Source organism: Streptopelia decaocto (assembly GCF_964273445.1).
Source record: "Streptopelia decaocto genome assembly, chromosome: 21".
Taxonomy (NCBI): domain Eukaryota; kingdom Metazoa; phylum Chordata; class Aves; order Columbiformes; family Columbidae; genus Streptopelia; species Streptopelia decaocto.
This window is the reverse complement of record NC_138676.1, coordinates 3,183,823-3,203,399: the sequence shown is the minus strand read 5'-3', so window position 1 is coordinate 3,203,399 and position 19,577 is coordinate 3,183,823. Positions and strand designations below refer to the sequence as shown.

Here is a 19,577-nt window from a genome sequence, read left to right as displayed (position 1 = left end):
CTTTGGCTTCTCCTGCCAAGGTACTGGGTGTCAAGGGAGCACATTCCACACGCAGCCCTGGAGAGATGTCCTACACCATGCCTTGGGTTGTATTTTTTATTATTATGATTATTTCTTCCACTCCTACGGTCACAAACCCCACACTTTAAAAAGAAGACGTAATCAGAGCCTTGGCCCCGGGGCAGCGTTGCTATTTAGAGCCAGGGCTGTGTGTTTACTATATAGGTAGGGATGTGGCTTTTAAGTGGAGATAATAATAGAGAGGCAGATGTAAATACATCCTCACATAAAGGGAGAGCAGCTTTTAACCCTACGTCCTGTGGCCAGACTCTGGTTTCCCAGGAATCCTGAGATTCTTCACCCTTTCAGATGTTTTTAGGATTAAACTAAGGGTAAAAAGAAACCAACAAAAAAACAAACTACAGTGTAGAGAAGCTGGTCCTTGGGCTTGCGTCCACAGCAAGGTTAAAAGAGCACAAGCCTGGTCCTGAGCATGTGTTACTCCCTGAAAAAGGTTTAGAAAATCAAGGCAAGGAGCAGAATAGGACCCACCAGCCCCAAACTGCGGCAGAAACATCTGGGGATATCTCAGTGCTGCACTAAGGGTGCTCCAGAGGCCAGGAATCTCATGAAGTAACAGGGAAGGAGGCCCTAAGAGGAATGAAGGAGAAATATATACGGATTAATTTCCCTTTCTCCACTCCAGCTGGTTGTTCCCTGGTGCTGAGCGGGTTCCCAGCCAGGGACAGCGTGTTTCTGTGCATCTCCTGATGTTTGCCACCACTGAGCACATGGTGGCAACTACCTGGTTTTACAGCCTGAGACTTTTGTACTTCTGGATGATTTTCACTCCCTGCAAGCGAATGGGCGTGGGAAGAAAAATTCAGTCTGAAAGAGGGAGATCTGGGTTTTAAATGTAGTCACACAACACCCCTACCCCTCACCAGCCCCCCGAAAAAAGGGAACAGGAGGAGCTGGCTGCATTGTTTTATTCTCCCAGGTATTTTCCACAAGTCTGATTTAGCCCGTTGCCTTATTCCAGCTGGAGGAAACCCCATGTGGACCCAGCTGTTGGTTCAGGGCATGGAAACCTCCTTGTCTTTGTCACTGCTGGAGCTTTCCCTGGGACCCAAAGCCCTTTCTGTCCCTGGCGAAGCAAAGGACATGGGAACCGCGGGCAAAACCCCCCGAGGCACCTTCTGCCTCGCAGGCTGGAATGAGATACTGTCCAGCTGGCTTCCCAGCAGCCTAGGGATGCCGGGGGGGGGGGATAGGAGAAGAACCAGCTCCCTGGGCTGATTTCGCCCGTGGTGGGGAGGGATGTGGGTGCAGGACCATCTCCCCGAGCTGCTGGCCTGCGCACGATCGGGCCCGCAGGGGCTGTGCTGAAGGGGTTAATGCTGCGAGAGTCACAGGCTGGAGTTGACACTTGGAGGCAGGCGGGGCTCCCGGCGCCTGATTGGCCTCAAATCGCATCCAAAAGTGGGTTGGTTGTGTATTTTTTTTTTTTTAAGTGTGTGCGTGTTTTTTTTTTTTTTTTTCCCTTTGCTGCTGCTGCTTTTTTTTGTGTTTTTTTTTTCTCTTTCACTTCTCCTCCTCCCCCAAGGCTCTGGCTTGGCAGGGGAGGGGAGTGGGGGAACAGCAAGAGATCAAAAATAAACCTCTTATGTCAAAGCCGGGGGGGAAAGAAAGTATAAATACAGCGGGTTCGGCGGAGGCTGCGGGGGAGCGGCCGGGAGCCCGGCGGGGCGGCGGGGCCGGGCGATGGGGCGGCGGGCGCTGCTGGGGGGCCGGGCTCCGCTCCACCTGCTCCTGCTCTGCCACGCCTGGGCTCTCCCGCCGCCACCGGAGGCACAAGCGGTGCTGCCCGCCCGCCTGCCCGCCCCGTCGGGGCAGCTGGCCCTGCGGCTGGCAGCCTTCGGCCGCGCCGTGGTCCTCCGCCTCCGCCCCGACAACGCTTTTCTGGCCCCTCGCCTCCGCTTCCAGCGCTTGGGGGGTCGCCGGGTAGCGGGACGGAGCGCAGCCCGCCGGGGTTGCTTCTATTCGGGAGCCGTCGAGGGGAGCCCCGATGCCCCCGCCGTGCTCAGCCGCTGCGGGGGGAGCGGCTTCCGAGGCGCTTTTCTTCTCGACGGGGCGGCTTACGAGCTACAGCCGCTCGGGCATCACCCGTGGCCCGGCCCGCCCTGGGGCCGCCCGCACCGCCTCCGGCGCCGCGCCGCCCCGCCGGGCCCCCCCGCCGCGCCCGGTACCGGCCCCGGGGAGCCGCTCCGCAGGGCCAAGCGCTTCGTGTCCCAGGCGCGCTACGTGGAGACGCTGCTGGTGGCTGATGCTTCCATGGTGCGGTTCTACGGGGAAGATGTGGAGGTAAGGGTTCTCTACATCTCTTCCATCCCCTCCATCCCTTCCATCCCCTCCATCCCTTCCATCCCCCCCATCCTTCCATCCCCTCCATCCTCTGCCCACCCAGCATCCCTCTATCCGCTCCTGTCCCCATCTCTACCTCCTCCTGTTTCCCCTTGCACCTCCAAACCGCTGTTTCTGCCACTGCTGGGGTCCCCCATGCCCATCTGTCCCCTGCAGAGACCACCTTGGGTGCGCAAGTAGAGAACTGAGGACATTGTGGGGAACCTCAACTCTGTCCCTTGCTGTGTAGGGGCTGTAAATCCCAGGGACAAAGGCTGCAAGATTAATCTTTGGGCATTCAGGCAGCATTTGGGGACCCATTCCCAGACCCAGCATCCATCCCAGGGAGCCTGTGTCTGCACAGGTTTAGACACCAAGGTGTCACATCAGTCCAGTGTCCCCAGAGATGAAGTACAGAGTGGGTTAATGCCTTTCTTGCTACAGGGAAAGAGCCATACTGCAAAGCGATGGGCTTAACTCCCTTCCGGACAGGAGCTCGGGCCAGATAGTAAATAAAGCGAGGGCTGAGTAATGCGCAGTCCCACTCCTGAGCCACCTGTTAGCAGCCGAGCAGATGCACAAGCAGCTCTTTCCCTCAGCCACCACCGCCAGAAACTCTTCCTCTTCCTTCAACACACTCCGGCTGCAGGGACCGTGCCCTTGGCCAGGCTTTGCAGAGACCCCAGTGGGGAAGGTCCTGGCCTCTCACCCCCCACATCCATCTCCAGGGCTGTTGTCCAGCCGCTTTCATTGGCACGGGGTTATTTTTCAGCTCCCGACCCAAGCAGGCACCGCCGTGCACCCAACAGTGATGGGTTGCTTGGGTCCTGGGGTCCAAATTCAGGTTTGCATGGTTTGCAGTGTATTCTGCTCTTTGCAAGGGACAACAGTGCAGCGGGGCTGCTCGTCCTCTGCAGTGAGTTGTTTGGCTGTTCGAGGAATCCGTGAAGCCGGAGCTCAGCGGGGAGCAGTCGAGCAGCTGAAAGCAAGAGCTGCGCTTTGGCAGCCTGGCTTTGCCGTTCCTGCCCGCTTTAGCCTTCCCCTGGGGGCTTCATCCAGCTTCTCCACTGCTAATAAAGCAGCGTTTTAATTCGAGCCCTCCTCAGGCAGGGCTGGACCTTGAAAAATACTAAACCTCGGAGCTCCAGCTGATCTCAGCTGCTCAGCATCACTTGGGTTTCACCCCTTGCTTGGTTTTGCTTGCATGTCACCAAACCAGGCTGGCAGGAACAGGTAGCAGAGGGTCAAGGAGTGATGGATGCTGCACTTGGAGACAACCCCCCCGAGAGCTCAGAGTTTGCAATGGGGTAACCTGAATTTTTGAGCAATGACATATAAGTGGTGGTGGGAATTGCTCTCCCCAAGGGGCTGAAACTTGCTGGTACAGCCCTGGGGGTGGGTGATGCTGCCTGGTGGGTCCGTGACAGCTCCCTCAGTAATCAGGGAGTTTCCAGTCTGCTTGGCTCCCGTTTTACCATCATCTCATCCTTGTCCCCAAGAGAAGTATCTTTGCCTTACCTCTCGGGGTATTTCTTGATGGGAAGGAAGCCTTTAAAGATCTCATTTTGGATGAACAGAGCATTAGTGTATCTAAGTGTTTGGGACAACACTCCAACCAGCTCTAGAGTGTCAGTAAAAAAGAAAACACAACAAAAAATGCAGCCACCTGCTGTGTTTCTGTCTTTTGTTCTCAGCAACTAAAAAGCAGGGAGAAGCAAGGTTGCTGCTAACTCTGGAGATCAAATAGCCATATCACTTCCCTCTAAATACCAAAAAATATTGATGGCTTGCCTGTGCTGGTGAGATCTGGCTAGGAGATGCCCAGGGAGCAGAAATGTTGAGTCAGAAAAAATCGTATTTACGTAGTGACTTTTCTTCCCATAACCACACTTTAATTACCAAATATTTATTAAAGGTCACAAGCATTGTTTGTTTTCCCAGTTATTTTCTTGCATAAGCTGTAACAGCTCAAGTAGAAGATAGTCACCATAAGATGTGTTTGAGCATTGCAAGTTATAATCAATGTCATGCTGCTATTAGGAAAATGCTATTAATGATTTATTTCTAATCAATCTGAGCTGTTATAGCTCAGCTGTTAGCCTAATTTAGATAACAAGAGCTTAATTCCACCTCCATCAATACTCACGTAAACCAGGAGGAAATGACGAAGCGAGAGCAGAACCAGACATTGAAATTTAGGGGTTTAATCATTCTTCTGGCTCGATGCTTGCAGGAGTTGGGGTTTTTGGGGTGGCATTAGGTGCTGAGCAATAAGGAGGATTTGGCAGTGATTAGGAGGAGCCCCCTTATTTAGGGATGGGTGTGAGGCCCCAGGCTGGATGCATAAGTTATTTGCATTTTTCCTGCAGAGAACCCAAAATGCCTGAAAATAAAAGGATGGTGAGCATCGCTAACAGAATTAAGTGGAGGTTTTGAGGATGGGGAACTAAGGCAGGAGACAGCAGAAGGGCTAATCCATCCCTTGTGCAGAAGAAAAGGGTGTTTGGGCTGAGCACCTGCAGCTGCACTTGCAGAGATGCTCTGCGAGTCTTCGGGGATGTTTGCCCAGACACCTAAAGCAACAGGCGGTTGCACAAACCGGCCGCAGCGTCCCCAGCCAGTTGGCAGCAGAATGGGATTCCTGTGGTGGGATTTCTCTGGTCTCCTGGGTGCAGATGGGACGCGTTTCCAAGCTTTCCTCTGCAAACACCATGGCTGCGATCCCCTTTTCTCTCCCTCTTGCAAGCGAGGAATCTGCAATCCCCGACTCCAAGAGCTGGCAATGACCGAGGACCAGGGTGAAATCAGATCGGTCTGATTCAGCTGGGATTCCTCGCGGTTTTTCCAGGCAGATTTCTGAGGTTTTAAGGAGTGTTAGTGCTATCCCGTTCCTCCAAGGCCAGACGGGTGCTGGAGTGTGTGGCACGGGGCTCTGCTGGGGTCCCCCTGCCACCTCCCCAACACCAGGATCAACCACAAAGTGACCTTGGGGGTAAAGCCAAAGCCACCCTGGAGCCACAGGTCCCCTCGCGTCCAGCTCCTCAGCTGGCTTTAGGGTATTTTCCAGCCTAAGCGGGTGAGTTTGCTTAATCCTTCAACAATAGGAGCCAGCCTCTCTTGATTGCATCCCAAAGGGCTTTGGTATGAAAGGCGCAGTGTGAAGGGAGCGGGGATCCCACCGAATCAGCCCAGGATAACTGTGAACTGCAGCTCTCCTGCCCCGGATGCTTTCAGGATGGAGTTTTGATTTATATCCATCTGTGCCTGCCAAGAGGTGCTACATGTGCCTCAGTTTCCCCTGCCTTGAAAAGGGGTAGTGGCTTCTTTTGCGGGTCAGCCCCAAAAATCCAGCAAAGAGAGGGAGGAAAAATTGTGTGGCAAGTAGAAAAGAGATGGGGCAGAGACCTGGGAAGGCAGGAGGGCAGCCAGGCTGGCACGGTGTCCCCCTCTCCTCCGGCTTGTCCCCCATTTCCCTCACCTGAAACCCATGTTTTTTGCAAGGAAATTCTTGGCTTGGGCTTCAACCTGCAGGGTGGCTGCGGGGGCTGTCTGAGCCAGGGGGCCAGCACTCAGACATCGCTTTTGGGGGAGAGAGACAGGCTGGGATATGTTTTTACTGGTTGTTTTTTCAAAGCTGGGCAGCCCTTACATCTGACCCCGTGTTTTCTTCCTTCCATCTGTCCTCACTCCAGAAATCTCGGCGTTTCTTTTTGTGTGTGTGTCAGAGGGAGGCGAGTCGCGCCGGGGTGTTGCACGGGCGCTCCCTGCCATCCTTCTGCACTGGGTGGGTCCGGCGATATTAGATCATTATGTGCATACCACAATAATAGGCAGTGTCTGTGTAAGAGCAGTTTCTCCCCCTAAAAATAATAATTAAAAAAAAAAAAAAGTTGGAATCACTGCAAACTTCAACTTCCGAGCGGTTCCCACGATAGAGAGCGTAAGCAGAGATTGTGCAAGAGCCTGTATCAGGAAGCTAAATCCTTCAACGTTATCAGGTAAAAACAACCCCTTCAGTTGCCCATGCTCTGATTTATAGTTATTTTTTCCTTTTTGCTGCTGGCACGTCTCATCCCGATACCCACATCCCCAACCTCGATGCCAGGAAGGAAACCCGGTGTTCCCTCCTGGGTGGCTTGTCCAGCCAGAGCCTGGTTGCAAAGGCGCTAGAAGGATGGGAAAAGCAGGATTCAACCCATCCACAGCTATTTTTTGGCCATAAAGCACTCAGCCAGCTTCTCATGAGCCCTGGGGATCCTGTAATTTGCTTTTGGCCCCATCTCCGAACCCTTGGCCGAGCCAAAGCAGCGCAGGTGGATCGTTCCTCTCCCCGGAGCAGTCAGGGTCCATCCGAAACCCAACTGACTCCCGCACGCTCCAGGGCTGGGTATAAATAGACACCAGATGGTGGAACAAGTGAATTTGACCTTTTAATCTCTGCTAAATAGCTGTTTGTTCGGTTCGCTTTCCGTCTTTGCTTTCCAGACACAGGGAAGGCGGATGGATGTTTTCCGAATCCCTCTGTTCCTGCTGCCGAAAGAGTTTCTTGGCTGGTTGTAACCCTGAAGATGGGAGGGTTGGCGTCCTGGGGGTTTGTGATGGGGAATGGTCCTCCGAATTAACTACCAGGATGGAGAGAAACCTGTAATGGGTTAGAAAAGGATGGAGCAGGATTTACTCCCTTGGAAATGATGGATGATCCCATCACCAGCAGCTCCAGCGTAGAGCATCCTTCTAGATCTTCACGTGTATAATTTTAGGAAGGCTTTGTGGTATTTTTTAGGAAGGTTCCCAATGGACTTTCCCCATGGGGTAAGAGCGATCGCTCGTGGGGATCTCGCCCAGGTTTCTTGCCTTGGTGGTGACTTCTCCGTAGTATTTGTTGGATGCTTTGGGCTGGGGCGTGAGTCATGTCGCAGAGATCTGGCCAGTCTAAATAAACCCGTCTATTCAGCGCTCCCATCGCCCTTGCAGGGGCCTGCCCTTGGATAATGAGCTGGGGAGGACTTGGGATCCGTCTTGCTGAAGCGAAACATCTGTTTACAGGGAGCTGCCAGCGACGGGATGAAATGTGGCAGAATAACTTAAAATAGCCACAGCCACCCTGGGTGAGCGGCTCGTGTAGCTGTTAGGAGGTATCTCCCTAAACATCTCCCTCATCCACTAAGAAAATGGCATTTTGTACATACTATCACAGCATTGCGATGAATGAGTGTGCAGAGCCAGCTCCGCGCATGTATTTTGGGTGAAATTCAGCCCTAGGAGAGGGTTTCCACCTTCCAGCTTAATTAGATAGTGGCATTAAAGTGAGACTGTGGGGTATAATTTGTCTGGCAGCAGGGGGAAAAGCCACTTTCTCTTTCCCAATACTATGTTGTGTAATGGCTGCATTTTTTTCTCCTGACTCCGGGGCCGTGAACGGGTGCCAAGCAGAAGAGGAATTTCGATGCTGCGATAAGATGTTTACATCAGCCTAAACATCGCTGGCGCGTTTGACATATTAAGTAATCTCTGGTCATGCCGGTTGCCTGAGCTGGGGATGCTGCTGGATGAAGTCTTGGCTGTCAAAGTGCTTTGGTCCTGGTTTGTCACCGGAGACTTTGGGTTCAAACTCTGCTGAGCAGGAGTTTTGCAGCGATGCGAGGCTGGTTTTGTACCAGCGAGATACCGCGCACGAGGCTGTTCCTGCCCGAGGGCAGGGTTAATGCTTTGGGAATATGCAGGAGCACTCGCCTGGACATGTGAGGTTTTCCCCGAAGGGTTTTTGGGTGCAAAGGGTTCGTGGCAGGTGAGACACGGCGACTGGAGAGGGGGATGCAGGGGTGGGATGCCCTGCCCGTCCTTCCCGCCGGCACAAGGTGTAAAGCACCAAGTACAGCAAAATCAGTGCTTAGCCCATCAACCGGGATGTGGGAGGCTTCATAAATGAGGTGGATTTCTCTTTTCTTAACAAAAAAATAAAGACCCTCACAGCAAAGGTTTTACCCAGGCTTTGCTTTGCCTCTCAGAACCACGTCCTGACCCTGATGTCCATGGCAGCTCGCATCTACAAGCACCCCAGCCTGAAGAACTCCATCAACCTGGTGGTGGTGAAGGTGCTGGTGGTGGACGAGGCGGCGGCGGGGCCGGAGGTGTCCGACAACGGGGGGCTCACCCTGCGCAACTTCTGCAGCTGGCAGCAAAGGTTCAACCCCCCCAGCGACCGGCACCCCGAGCACTACGACACTGCCATCCTGCTCACCAGACAGGTCCAAAGGGGATGATCTGGGTGGTGAAAAGAGGTGGAGATGTTCCTAAAGAGGGGGGATGCCCCAACCATGCAAAGAATGGAACTTGGAGCAAAGGGGCGGGGAGGTGGTTGGATTTGGGGTGCATCTCTGCTCAGAGATGTTGGGGCTGCTAAATGTGGGACCTTGTCACTCACCCTTCTTGGTGCTGGTCACAAACAGGATTTTTGCGGACACCAGAGCTGCGACACGCTGGGGGTGGCGGACATCGGCACCATGTGCGACCGCAACAAAAGCTGCTCGGTGATCGAGGATGAGGGCCTGCAGGCAGCCTACACGCTGGCTCACGAACTGGGTAACGCATCCCTTCCCCAGGGAATTTCTGCCTTTTTTTCAGTCTGGCATGGGAAGGGATGTAGCATCTCCCAGCTGGGTACCACCCGCCAAGCCTTAGGCAGCACTGAGGAACTTCTGGCACCAGCAGAAGCTGGTTTGCACCATAAAATGTTTTTAGAGATCCCTGAGTTGGTGTGACTTGGTGCCTTTGATGTGATGAGCTAAGGCATGGGATCAAGTGCTTTTCCCCCTTGGTTTGCTGCTCCTAGAGTAGTTACTCCCTCTACTCCCACTATGAGAAACACTTGTTGCATATGATAAGGGAAGCAGCTCATTGCCAAGTTCATGCACTTTCCTAGACAATTTCTCATGGTTGTTGGTTCTGAAGCCCTAATTTGGGCTTCTTCACCCTGCATACAGCAGGCTGTACCTTTGAGACAGAGCAAGTATGCACTCGGTATGGTTTTTTTAATGGCTTCTGATTTATGGAAGCAAATAGCTTTTGCAGCAACAGGAATTGGTTGATAACTTAGCAGGAGGCTGTGGCTCACGGATGCTCTCTGCTCCCCAGGCCACGTGCTCAGCATGCCCCACGACGACTCCAAAACCTGTGAGCGGCTTTTCGGGCCCCTGGGCAAGCACCACATGATGGCCCCTCTCTTCATCCACCTGAACAAGACCCAGCCCTGGTCTCCTTGCAGCGCCATGTACCTCACCGAGTTCCTGGATGGAGGGCACGGTAAGGAGCCTCAGCATTCAAAACATCCTTTTTCCTTAATTTCTCAGGCTCTTCGCAATTCCTGGAGGGATGTGTGGGATGAAGGGGAGGGGGGAAATAAGACCAGAGAGATTTGGGGTGCCCTGCTTGACCCATTGGGTCAAGCCTTGGTGCAAGCCCTGGTGTCAAGACTTGGGGCAGCCATTGGGTCAAGGCTTGGTGCAACCCATGGTGTCAAGCCTTGATGCATCTCTGCCTTCCCCAGGTGACTGCTTGCTTGATGCCCCTGCTGACCCCCTTTCCCTCCCCGCTGAGCTGCCTGGCCGAGGATCCCTCTACAGCCTGGACCAGCAATGCCAGCAAATCTTTGGCAAGGACTTCCAGCACTGCCCCAACACCACCGAAGAGGACATCTGCGCCCAGCTCTGGTGCAGAACGGGCAGCGGGGAGCCCCTGTGCCACACCAAGAATGGCAGCTTGCCCTGGGCCGATGGCACCCCCTGCAAAGCCGGGGGGCTATGCTGGGACGGCCAGTGCGTGCCACAGGATGCCCTGAAGCCCCAGGTAACAGGAAATTTGGGACAAATGTGCTGGTGCTCGACCCTTTAGGCTTCCCAAACCCCTGGCCCCAGTCCTGCCATCTCCTGGATTAGCATTAGGTTTGGTTTTCTGGATGTCTCACCTTCAACATCACCTCTTGTTAATCTTACTGGCAAGCTCAGCTTGCAGATAAATGCTGCCATGCCTTTTGTCAAGGTGTGGGCTGAACCAGAGCAAGCAGCCATAGTTCTACAATTAAATAATCGCTTTTTGCCCTGCTGGGGCAATTAGCAGTGATTTCTGAGTCAGACAGCAAAGTACAGGGTGTTTCAAAAAGATGGACCCAGTTCGAAATCACTTCAGTTTGGAATAGGGTCCATCTTTTTTGAAACACCCTGTATTAAACCCAAGCTTAACTTTAAGCAAAGGTAGAAGTCAGTAATAATGTGTGCTGAAGCGCTTTGCTGGATCAGGGTGGTGATGCAGGGAGAGAAGCTGGAGGCAGATTTTAGCTCAATTTCAGAGCTTTGCCTGCCCTGGGAGCAAACAGCCGGGGATGGACGGGCTCGGGGATGGATCTAGAAGCTTCTCCTGGTTTCTTGCAGCCGGCGGTGGACGGCGGCTGGGGCCCGTGGAGCCCCTGGGGCTCCTGCTCGCGGAGCTGCGGCGGCGGCGTGCAGTTCTCCTTCCGGCACTGCGACAGCCCCAAGCCCCAGCACGGCGGCCGCTACTGCGAGGGGCAGCGCGCCAAGTACCAGTCCTGCCACACCGACGAGTGCCCACCTGATGGTAAGCCCAGCTTGGCAAAGCTGGGTCTGATTCCCACATGCATGCTCACCTCCCATCCCCGTTTCTCCAGGAAATCACCAAGGATTGCTCCATTCTTCCTTGAATATTCTTATTTTTGGGGGGCTATAGCTTTCTGTTCACCCCTGCATCTCTACAACAGCCAAGGAATGTGGCTTTTGTTGCTTCCCATGGCTTTTGGGTTACGTTTTGCCTTCCCTTCCAGGGAAAAGCTTTCGGGAGCAGCAGTGCGAGAAGTACAACAGCTACAACTTGACGGATCTGGAAGGGAATCGCCTGGAGTGGGTCCCTAAATACGCGGGAGTGTCACCCCGAGACCGATGCAAGCTCTTCTGCCGAGCCAGAGGGAGGAGCGAATTTAAAGTCTTTGAGGCCAAAGTAAGATACCCGGTGATGACAATCGCCCCTCTTTACCTCATTTTACATCAAACGCCCTAATTTCTGCTGTGCATCCCCCACTTCCCCAGGTGATCGACGGGACGCTGTGTGGACCGGATACCCTCTCCATCTGCGTCCACGGCCAGTGCATCAAGGCCGGCTGCGACCACGTCGTCGGCTCCTCCAAAAAGCTGGACAAGTGCGGGGTGTGCGGCGGCAATGGCTCCACTTGCCGGAAAATATCCGGCTCGCTCAACCGATCCAAGTAAGGCGCTTGTTTATTTTGGGGCAGTATTATGCAAGCCGGAGTTTGATTTCCTAAAATAATAGCTGGTGCTGACACTGGTGGTGGGCTTAGTACGCCGCTACAAATAAATCTGCTGCCCTGAGGAGTTTACAATGTGCATCTCGCCCCAATACAGTGAGTTTTGGACACGTACTCAAGGGCTGATGCGGGATATAAATAGTTCAATAAATCTTCCCCGGGTTTGGGGGGTGAATTTCAGTCCTGGCACGTGGGCATGGAGCAACCACTTCTCTCACCCAAGATCCCTGTTGCTTTTGCCAAACAGCTGAGTTTAAGGCTTTTGTTGAAAGGATCCTAACAAAAGCCCAACACGTCCAATTCCATGCGGCGAGGTGACTCACGCAGTTAAATTAGATTTCCTAAATGGTTTCCTTCCAGGGAACCAGCTGAAATGGGGCTTCCACTGTCCTATGAATTGTTTGCGGTTGACTAAAGAGAGATTAACGTGGTGGCTCTAGCCAAGAAGAGATCCCATTAAGATCAGGGGTAGGGAAGCCAGGGTGACTGAGAGCAGATTTTGATCCAAAGGCTTTTTTTTTTTCCCAAATTACTCTAAACCTAATTACTGACCGCAGCATCAACCATCCTGCCCAGCATCACCAGTGTCAGCATCGCTGGGCAGAGCCAGGCTTTTAGTCCCAAACACTTCACACACTAAAAAACAAAAATAAACCAGGGAATAAGGGGAATTTCTCACCAAGGTAACTGCGGGGTGGTTCGTTTGATGGCATCGCTCATTTTTGCATGGAATTCAGCAAAATCTTCAAGCCGAGCACACATCTGGCACGACTGCAATACTTTTCAGCTCCTGAATGTGCTGGGTTTCAGAGCCAAGTTCTGTCCCCTCTGTGGGCCTGCTCTTAATAAACTCAGGGAACTAATTGTGTCCCTTTGCCCCCTGCAGATACGGCTACAACGACATTGTCACCATCCCCGCTGGGGCGACCAACATCGACATCAAGCAGCGCAGCCACCGCGGGGTCCGTCATGATGGGAATTACCTGGCCCTGAGGACCCTCGAGGGCAAGTACCTGCTGAACGGAGACTTCGCCATCTCGGCCATGGAGCAGGACATCATCATTAAGGGGACAATCCTGAAATACAGCGGCTCCATGACGACCCTGGAGAGGCTGCAGAGCTTCCGCCAGCTCCCGGAGCCCCTGACCGTCCAGCTGCTGACCATTGCCAGCGAGATCTTCCCACCCAAAGTCAAGTACACCTTCTTCATCCCCAAGGATGTCCCTTTCAGCAAGCAGAAAGGCAAAGAGAAGAAGTCGGCCAACATCATCCGACCGATGCTCACATCCCAATGGGTCCTGGGAGACTGGTCCGAGTGCTCCAAGACGTGCGGCTCCGGCTGGCAGAGGCGGACGGTGGATTGCCGCGACGTGGAGGGACAAACCTCCTCCGCCTGCGACAGAGCCCTCAAACCCGAGGACATCAAACCCTGTGGAGATATCCCCTGCCCTCTCTGGCGCTTGGGTCCTTGGTCCCCTTGTTCCCAAACTTGCGGTGGGGGCGTGCGGACCCGCAACGCCTCTTGCATCGATTACACGGGGCAAATCACCGCCCCAGAGAAATGCAGCTCGCCAGGGCCACCACCGGCCACCACCACCTGTGTCCTGCGGGAATGCTGAGCTGGGATGGGACAGTGACAGGCATGACAGCGAGGACACCGCAGGTTTGCTCGCCAGATAAATAACCACTCTCCAGCAGTTCATCCCCACCCCATCGACGTCTACCTCAGAGTGGGGAATAATGGCAGCAAAATGGGGAGGAATCTTGTTTGGTTTTTCTTCTTGCTTTCTTCTTTTCTTTCTGACTGGTCGTAATTTAAGGTGGGAAAAATAAGTATATCCATAAGGTGTTTCCAAAGAGCTGGTGTTAAACATGGTTGCAGACGGTTTGTAAGGTTTGCTGGGGTTTGGTGCTGGAAAAACAATGCAGAGCTTGGCTTTGCCATCATCCTGTCCCTGCTGCGGGTCAAGGAGGTCCAGGGTGGTGATAAAATCAGGCTCTTTGCAAAAGGCTGTGTTTTGGGTTGCCGTCCCCTCCCTACGTGCGTGTCCTTGAGCATGAGGAGCATTTCATCGGCTGTGGGTTTAGCCTGGGAGATAACTCGCATTCTTGGCTGGGAATGGGGGCTGGATCCTGGCACACATTCAGCAGGGGGACAGGTGAGATGGTCACAGCAGTTTCTACTGTATTTATATAGAATTTCTGTCTCCAAACATCCCCAGCATCTGCAGAATTATTCCTACAGCTGCAACCCACATGCCTTGATTTGCCCAGCTATAAAACCAAGGCTTAGTTACACCTGATCTGGCTTGCAGGGCCGCTGTGAGGATTAATTAATTACTAATTCTGCAGTGCTTCGACTGTAAAATGTCTATTGCAACACCCTGTCCCCCTGCTGGAGCAGACACTTGTGTGTGCTGGCGTTTCCTCTCCCACCCATGTTTTTTCTGGTCTCCCGGATGCTCATTTTCTCAGCTCTGCTTTAATTTGGGAGATAATTTGCTAACCTGGCTCGCAGCAGGGATGAGCCCAGGATCTTTAGATGCTGAGCCTCTCCCTTATTCTCCATATTCTTCACCTCCGCTTGCCCAGGATACGTGAAGATGCTCAGATCTGGCACTGCACTCCAGCCTTGCTTGAGCAAATCTCGGTCTAAAACCGAGCCTGGCAAGGCCAAGCAGGAAGGGAATTTGGGAAGGTTTTGCCATGGCTGGACAAGCGATTTGGTATCTCCAGGCTCCTCTCTCGATGTCCCTTGTCACTTCCCTGTGGTACCCTGGCTCCCCTTTTTGGCAGCAAAACGTTAAAGCTGTGCCAGAAGCCCCATGATTTATTTGAAAACCCGAGATATTCGGCTTTTATCTTCTGTAGATGATTCCTGTTGAAACCACGGGGGCTACACCCAAGGACTGAGGGTACTGAGGGGAAAAAGAAATAAAAGCCAGCTGCAGAGTTTGGATGCAGGGCTGTTGGGCTGTTGTTCAGTCCTACCTTCGGGCAATGTTCTGTGTCTGCTAATTAATCTCTAGGAATTTAAGCCCTCTCTCTCCCTACAACAAATAGCTGGATGCTAAAGTCATGTAGCCTTGCAGGGTTATTATTTTTTTCCCTTTTTTCCCCCGGTTGAGGCTGCAAGGGTTTTAACTCCAAGGCCAGCGTGTGTTTCCACTCCAGCATTTAGGAGGGGTCCAAAATTTCAGCCTGGGAGAGCACCAAGGAAAACGTCTGTATTTATCACACAGGAGTCGGGCACGCCAAAGGTCTCTTCCAGTTTTCTCTTTTAATACTCACTGCGCAGTCGCTTAGCTGGAGCTTCCTAAATGCAAAACCTCCCCATCGTGGGCAAATCCTGCTGCTCTTCCAGCGAGGAGGAGGATGGGGATCCCCCGGAGATGCTCGGTTGAGGTGTGGGGGATCTGAGTGACATTAAGTGGGATTCCTGCCCTAGCCTTGCCATAGAAACATGTAGCCTTTACACCGATTTAAGTCAAAGAGGTTATATACTAGGATATATATATATATGTGTATATATATGTTTCCCTTCAGTGAAGGATTGTAGCAATGTACTGAGCCTCTTGTGTTAGGTATTTATTATGAATTTCTGTTTGGTTTTGTACAGTAGCTGTCTGGAAAGGAGAGAGAGGACGAAATAAGATTGACTGTGTTTTAACATGCTGCTCCCACGTCCCCACTCCGAAACCTGCAGCAGGGTCAGAGAGGGGACGTTTCTGCTCATTTTTTAACCACTTTGGTACATGACTGGTGTCTCCCCCCTCCCTGGTGCCCCCAGATCAGGGTGCAATTGCCAACTGAGCTGTGTAACAAATCCTGCCAAAATTAGGCTTTGGACTGTTATTTTAGGAGGGGGAAAAATTCCGTTTTCTGGTTTTTAGCTGTCTGTTTGTATGTTTCTAGCCTTTTGTTTGTATTTGTTTTTAACTTTGAAAGCAGTCTGTCTGTGACTCTGCCTCTACCCCTTCAATAAAGGATTTGCTGCCTCTTACTTCTTTGCATTTGTCTCTGTTTGCACTTTTCTCGGGATATATTTTATCTCTATCCCAAGAGCAATATCTTAAATCTCTCTCTTTTCTGTAGCTTATTCAGCCTTAAAAAAATGGTTAATTGGTTTTTAAGATGCTAAACCAAACTGTTACATGACAGAATAGACAACACCCAGGGAGCAAAAATTATTCCCTAGAAATTCGGAATCGTCTCTGTTTTGCAGACTGCTTATGAGCATCTGCCTCCTCTCTATACGTATGTATATATAGATAATTCTGCTGCCTACCAGGAGGAAATACAGCCTAAACAGGGCTAAAAGAGGTGACGCTGTCTCCTTTGCCTAACTATATAATAACCACAGATAGTGGGAACTCGGTGCTGTCCTCTGAAACAAAGGACTGATGAAATCCAGCATATGGCAACGCAGATTTTGGAGCTATCTCATTAGAATAAGCATGGGCTTATTACAAGATAATTAGGATATCTTTGCTTGGGTCAAATGCAATCTGCTGTTGGAACTGGGGCACAGCCTGATGTCGAATAGCAGCTGTGGTTTATTTTCTGTATATTGGTGATTTCCATCCACCGATGGGGCTGGAAAATGATGCTGTGGCTGGGCAGAGGCCCATGGGAGGGGAAAGGAAAGAGTTAACGTGTCTCCATGGGACGTGTCACCACATAAATGGGCACAGCGATGCATGCCACCCTATTTATAACCAGGTGTGACATTTATTTTAGATGACTTCCCCTGGCATCGGTACAGCCGGGTCCTGGGTTTCAGCTCATCAGGGCCCCAGCTTTCCCCCGCAACTTTCTTTTATGTCATTTTGTTGCCACCGCTGGGTTTGAGTTGAATAATTTGAATTTCAAACAATGCTAAAGGCTTCGGGATATTACCAGGTAGGAAAAAAGCCCTAATTAATCATAGCTGCACAACCATCACAACTTAAGAATAGTGGGACGAGAGAATAAACCTTGTGGGAGCTTCTCTGTCACCGTGTCTACCATGGTACTCCAGAGACAACGGGGACCAGCAGGCAGAGAGATGGATTTGTGTTGTCCCATTGGAGGGAAATTATTAGGATGAACCCATGGCAGGATCCTCCACTCCATGCCGTGACTAGTGCTCCTCCCCAGCCTTGTATAATTATATTTTATCTGCATTTTTTTCCTCTTATAAGGCACTTTTGGATGATGTGGGATGCCACAGGCTGCTCCCCCAGGTACGTGTTGAAATGCTGGTTTGCTCCTTCATTCCCAAATCTTCTCCCTCCAATGGCTGGACTCTCCTGATCTCCAGCCCAACTTATTCCTGGATATTTGCTCCTCCTTGTCCTTGTGCTAATGCTGTTCTTGAGTTTAAGAGCTTTCTTAAAGCTGGGAGTAAAGAGATTTTTCCCTCTGGAGGTGCCAAGGTCAGGGAGGGGGGAAGAAGGCTGTGCAGGGCAGGTGTAATTTGCTTTCGGTATTAATGGATGTGTGCTGCCAGGAGCAGGAACACAGGCTCCTAGCAGCACGGGATCGGCTCCAAGAGCCGCCGAAGCGAAGGAAAACGTATCCCACAGGCTGCAAAAAGAGGGTAAAACAGCTTCCAGCCAGAAATCGTGCGTTCCGATTGCTTGAAGGCAGCGAGCAAGGCACCTGTGTCCATGAATCGAACCCATGATGCTGTAAAATGTTCATAAGAGCAAATCCCCCTGCCAGGAAAATAGCAGGAGTGGGGTTTTCAGCAATTCATTGTGATGCCTCTGCTGAGAAACTCCCAAATCTGCAGCAAAAGCGAATGGCATGAAAGAACGACCCGGTAGCTTAGGAAACCCGAGCAGGCGTGAATCAATACCAATTTACTCCAGCAAACGCCATGGCTCTGGGAGCGGCTGGAGACCCTCTTCAGGTAGCGAAGGATAATAAATTGGCATTAATAAACCGGCCTTTTCAGCTGGAGCGGGGAGAAATTCGTCCTGGAGTTGGGTTGTGTCCCAAACCTACCAGCTTCCCCCACCCAAACACTGTTAATTGGAAAGCTAATGACCCATGTGGAGATGGTGGCTGGAAGGCAGAGATTGTAAGGAGAAGCGAGAAAGAGGAAGAAATAAAATAAAAGGCTTATTTTTTTTTAGCAGGGATGGGTCTGAATCACTGAAGACACGGTGAGAATCTAAACCACATTGAATTTTATCATCTTCCAGGCATGAATTTGGGTAGTTTGGACTCTATTTCTCGCCCCGTGTAAAGCCCACGACATGCTCAGAACAAGTCTCAAGCGGGATACGGCCATCGGTTGACTAAAATCGCTTGATCTACAACAGTTCCACCATCAAACACCCCCAGCTCCACACTTTCCGGAGCAGCATTTTGAAGGTGAGGGATGGCAGCTCAAGTTGCTTTTAATCTATCTTCTGCAATTCAGGTGTTACCATGGATAGCCAGGAGCAGATTCTTCCTTCCCTTGCAAATTATGTCTTATTAAAGTGGGAGCAACCCGTGCACACGTGCAACCTGCTGAAATCGGTGCTGTTTTGCTCCGGTTTCGCACAGAATTAGGTTGCAATGGATGGCTGTTGTGCACCAGGGTTGTAATGCAGCTCCCCACAAATATAAAACCAATATAAGAGGAAGCAAAAGGAGAATTAAGTCCAACCTTGCAAAGCACCGGGATTCTGGTTCTCTCCTCAGTTTTGCAAGGAATCATCTAAAACGGTCCTGGGTTTTTACTACAGCGTAGGGAATTGGGCCTCTATTTTTTGTTTTCCGATGGAGCAGCATGGCTGGTTTTAAATTTTTTACTGCTGATTAACATTTTTGGACCGCGGCCTTTCAATCTGTTTCCTGCTTCGATTTACTGAGTGCTCATCACAAAAGAAAAAACCCAACCCCAGTAACAACAGAAACCATCGTAAAACAAGCCACGGCGCAAATGGTTGCGCTGATCACACTAAATTAAGCTGTGCTTACCCCGAGTTAGCACAGATTTGGGCCAAATTATGAGGGTGGATTAATTGGATACTCGTTAGTTCTAAATTTGATTGGGATGGGTGCAAGCTGGAGGGCAGTTTGCAGGGTCTTGGGCCTGGGGGGTGCGCACACCGGAGCACTGGGAGAGTTGGGGTGCACAGTGTGCACTGTTCCGGGCCAAGGGGGTGCGTGCAACGTGCTCGGTGAGAAGCTGTGCACAGCGTACGGTGCTGTGCATGCACTGGAGCACCCCATGCTCAGTGAGATGCACGGTCCTGGGCCCGAGGGTGCACACCGGAGCACCGGGAGGGTTCGGATGCACGGTGGGCACGGTCCTGGGCTCCAGGGGTGCATGCAATGCGCTCGGTGAGGCGCTATGCACGCTGTGCGCGGTGCTGTGCATGCACCGGAGCACCCGCTGCTCAGAGCCATGCACCGTGTGCACGGTCCTGAGCCCCGGGGTCCATGCACCGTGTGCACGGTCCTGAGCCCCGGGGTCCATGCACCGTGTGCACCGTCCTGAGCCCCGGGGTCCGTGCAACGTGCTCAGTGAGGAGCTATGCACAATGTGCACGGTCTTGTGCGTGCACCGGAGCACCCCGTGCTCGGTGCTGGCCCCTGGGGTGCATATACCGGAGCACCGGGAGGGTTGGGATGCACGGTGTGCACGGTCCTGGGCACCAGGCTTGTGTGCAACGTGCTCGGTGAGGGGTGCACAGTGCACGGTGCTGTGCATGCACCGGAGCACCCCCTGCCCGGCGCAATGCACGGTGTGCACGGTTTCTGAGCCCCGGGGGTGCATGCAATGCGGTCAGTGAGTGGCGATGCACACCGTGCTGTGCACGCACCGGAGCACTCCATGTTCGGTAGGATGCACGGTCCTGGC

The 19,577-nt window shown here is 52.3% G+C and overlaps 1 protein-coding gene across 1 annotated transcript; it reads left to right on the top strand.

The window, feature by feature from the left end:
* Positions 1-1,764: 1,764 nt before the first annotated feature.
* On the top strand, positions 1,765-15,723 carry ADAMTS8 (ADAM metallopeptidase with thrombospondin type 1 motif 8; the record flags this gene model as incomplete). The annotated part of the gene is made up of 9 exons (XM_082070282.1): positions 1,765-2,364; positions 8,412-8,651; positions 8,853-8,985; positions 9,538-9,705; positions 9,950-10,248; positions 10,830-11,013; positions 11,237-11,409; positions 11,499-11,674; positions 12,621-15,723. 9 exons carry the CDS (start codon positions 1,765-1,767, stop codon positions 13,351-13,353), a joined length of 2,706 nt encoding a protein of 901 aa, XP_081926408.1. The 3' UTR covers positions 13,354-15,723.
* Positions 15,724-19,577: the final 3,854 nt, after the last annotated feature.